General features: G+C 51.5%; 1 protein-coding gene across 1 annotated transcript in view; it reads right to left on the bottom strand.

The window, feature by feature from the left end:
- Positions 1–200: 200 nt before the first annotated feature.
- Positions 201–2,865, bottom strand: part of AKR1A1 (aldo-keto reductase family 1 member A1) — a 19,218-nt gene continuing 16,553 nt past the window's right edge. The window contains exons 3-7 of the mRNA XM_017881685.1: positions 2,074–2,457; positions 1,566–1,765; positions 1,250–1,322; positions 1,020–1,106; positions 201–359 (exon numbers count right to left, since the gene is read on the bottom strand). Coding sequence (XP_017737174.1) covers positions 294–359; positions 1,020–1,106; positions 1,250–1,322; positions 1,566–1,765; positions 2,074–2,457 — 810 coding nt within the window. The 3' untranslated portion in view covers positions 201–293. The remainder of the gene's footprint in view (positions 360–1,019; positions 1,107–1,249; positions 1,323–1,565; positions 1,766–2,073; positions 2,458–2,865) is intronic.

Below are 2,865 nucleotides of genomic sequence, written 5' to 3' on the forward strand. Positions count from 1 at the left end.
AAGATTTGCCAGTAGATGGCGCTACTTCCCAACGTGCCTAATGCAAGGATAAGGAATTACTCAGCCTCCTCACAGGTTCCTCCAGAACGAATATTTGGGCTTCAAGGGCAGGTCACATCCAGCAGCCCTAGGCCTGTCATCCCTGAGGGAAACAGCCTCCATCTCAGGCCTGACCAGGCAAATAAGACAAGCAAGCAATATGGGTGCTCCAATGGCTTTATTAACTCCCTCTTTCCACTGTGGCAGGACTTCATTAGCTGGAGAGGTGGGAGGGAGGCCAAGAAGCTGTAATCTCAGTACGGGTCATTAAAGGGGTACAAAGGATGCCCTGCATCCCTTGGGACTCTCTTCCCATCCACCTGGAAAGAGACACAGATAGATTACTCCATCAGCAGGAGTTGCCATTCCAAAGACTCCAGGCGTCTTCCCCAAATCATCCTAAACAAAACTAATCTGTGTACAACATTATGTCAGATGGCAGTGGCCAGGATCCCCATCTCAGAGAACATCACAGTATCAACAGCATTCTAGCACCAAACCCACAGCCTGATATGTAGCTGCCCCTGCCCCTAAGAGTGTGCAGTCTCAACTGAGATCAAGAGGCCAGGAACCATTTATTTCCCTAAGTACAGCAGACTTCCCTCCCAACCCAACCCCTTGAGTGAGGTCAACAATGCCTTCTGGGCTCTCCTCATATCATTTGCTGAGAATCTACTACATGTCAGGAACTGGGCTTATTTTACACATACGAAGCTGAGGCTTGGAGAACTTTAATAACTTGCTCTAGGTTACAAGATATCAAGAAGCAGCACTGAGACTCACAGGTTATATGCCTTATCCCTGAGCCATACTACTTCCCTGAGCTCAATAAAGAGAAATGAGAGCACTATGTCCAGCATAGCAATCCCACCTACAACATTGTGTCCCTCTCACAACCAGCAAGCCTGAGGTCACACCTGGGCCAGAATCCCACCCCAAATCTCACATTCACCGAGTCTAGGGGGCTGATACATCCTCACCATAAGCATAGGCACAATATATCGCCAATTTTTGTTCAGGGCATTTAGCTGCTTCATCTCTTCTGGGCTAAAGGTGAAGTCAAACACCTGAGGATAGAGAGTGGGGTTCAGGAACAACAGCTTTGTGAGCAGAAGCTGGGGTTCCACAACACTGCCTTTTTACCCAGGTAGAGTGAGGGCCAAGAAAATGTCCCAAAATGCTAAAGAAGATAGAACCTGTTACGAAGTACCTTGATGTTCTGAAGGATTCGAGAAGGAGTGATACTTTTGGGGATGCAGATCACTTTCCGCTGGACCTGCCACCTAAGTTGGGGGATTAGATAGATGAGGAAAAGGAGTCAGTATTCATAAGCATTATTTTGTTCTCCATGCAGCCTTCCCTAAGCTCCTAGAGCACCTGAGCCCTGCTGAAATGGGGAATATGCCTAGAGTGGCCTCCCTCCAGATCACAGGGCAAGATCCTTAGCCTCACTCAGACACTGAAACAAGAAATCCCTTAACCCTTGCCTCCCAACCCAGGGCCCTCTCCCTAAGACTGCCCCGTACCTGAGCAAGATCTGAGCTGGAGATCGGCCATACTTTTCAGCCAATGCCAGGACTACTGGTTCCTCCAGCAGGACAGGCTCATCAGGGTCACGCCATGCACGATCAGAGGAGCCCAAAGGGCTATAAGCAGTTACCTCCAGGCCACGTGCTTGGCAGTGGGCAATTAGCTCGTTCTGAGCCAAGTATGGGTGGCATTCCACCTGAGCCAAAGAATAACCCATCACCATGAAGTGGTCACACCCAGCTTGCTTGGCCCATCCCAGACATGCATGTCTGGACCAACCCCCTATTGCTGACTACCCCACTCCCCTTCTCAGCCTGTTTTTCTCACCATTTCCCATCGGCAATTTCATTCTCTCCCACTGCTTCAATGCCCACCTTTAGGCAGAGGACTTCTGCACCAACACTGACAACTTGCTAGCCATCTCCCTTAAGCAGATCCATTGTTTGCTCACTCATGCTCTTGAGCACACAACCCCTAAACCACTCATCTGCTTGCTGTCCTTACCTGCAAGACAGCTGGACGCACGGAGGCCACACTGAGTATGTCATCGATCTGCCGACTGTTGAAGTTAGACAGGCCCAGCGCCCGCACCAGCCCCTTAGCCACCAGTGCCTCCAGAGCCTTCCAAGTCTCCTTATAGTGGGTGGAGTCGTAGCATATGGTCCCATCAGCATTCTTCGGGAAGGGGTTGTCTCCCCGCCTGAGTAAGAGACAGCCCCACCAAGTGTGGACACAAATGCCAGGCTTCTGCCCTACCTGACCATCCAGCCACTCTGTGTCCCAAACTCCAATCCCAGAGAGGACAAAGGGCCAAGAATTTTTAAAAAGCCATGCTTTTTCTTTTTTCTTTTTTTTGAGATGGAGTGTCGCTCTGTGGCCCAGGCTGGAGTGCAGTGGCTGGATCTCAGCTCACTGCAGCCTCCGCCTCCCGGGTTCACGCCATTCTCCTGCCTCAGCCTCCTGAGTAGCTCGGACTACAGGCGCCCGCCACCTTGCCCTGCTAGTTTTTTGTATTTTTTAGTAGAGACGGGGTTTCACCGTGTTAGCCAGGATGGTCTCCATCTCCTGACCTCGTGATCCACCCGTCTCGGCCTCCCAAAGTGCTGGGATTACAGGCTTGAGCCACCGCGCCTGGCCCCCCCCACTTTTTTTTTTTTTTTTTGAGACGGAGTCTCACTTTGTCGCCCAGGCTGGAGGGCAGCAGCGCGATCTCGGCTCACTGCAAGCTCCGCCTCCCGGGTTCACGCCATTCTCCTGCCTCAGCCTCCTGAGTAGCTGGGACTACAAGCGCCTGCC

The sequence above is a fragment of the Rhinopithecus bieti genome, unplaced genomic scaffold (genome assembly GCF_001698545.2).
Source record: "Rhinopithecus bieti isolate Rb0 unplaced genomic scaffold, ASM169854v2 scaffold_12155, whole genome shotgun sequence".
NCBI classification, from domain to species: domain Eukaryota; kingdom Metazoa; phylum Chordata; class Mammalia; order Primates; family Cercopithecidae; genus Rhinopithecus; species Rhinopithecus bieti.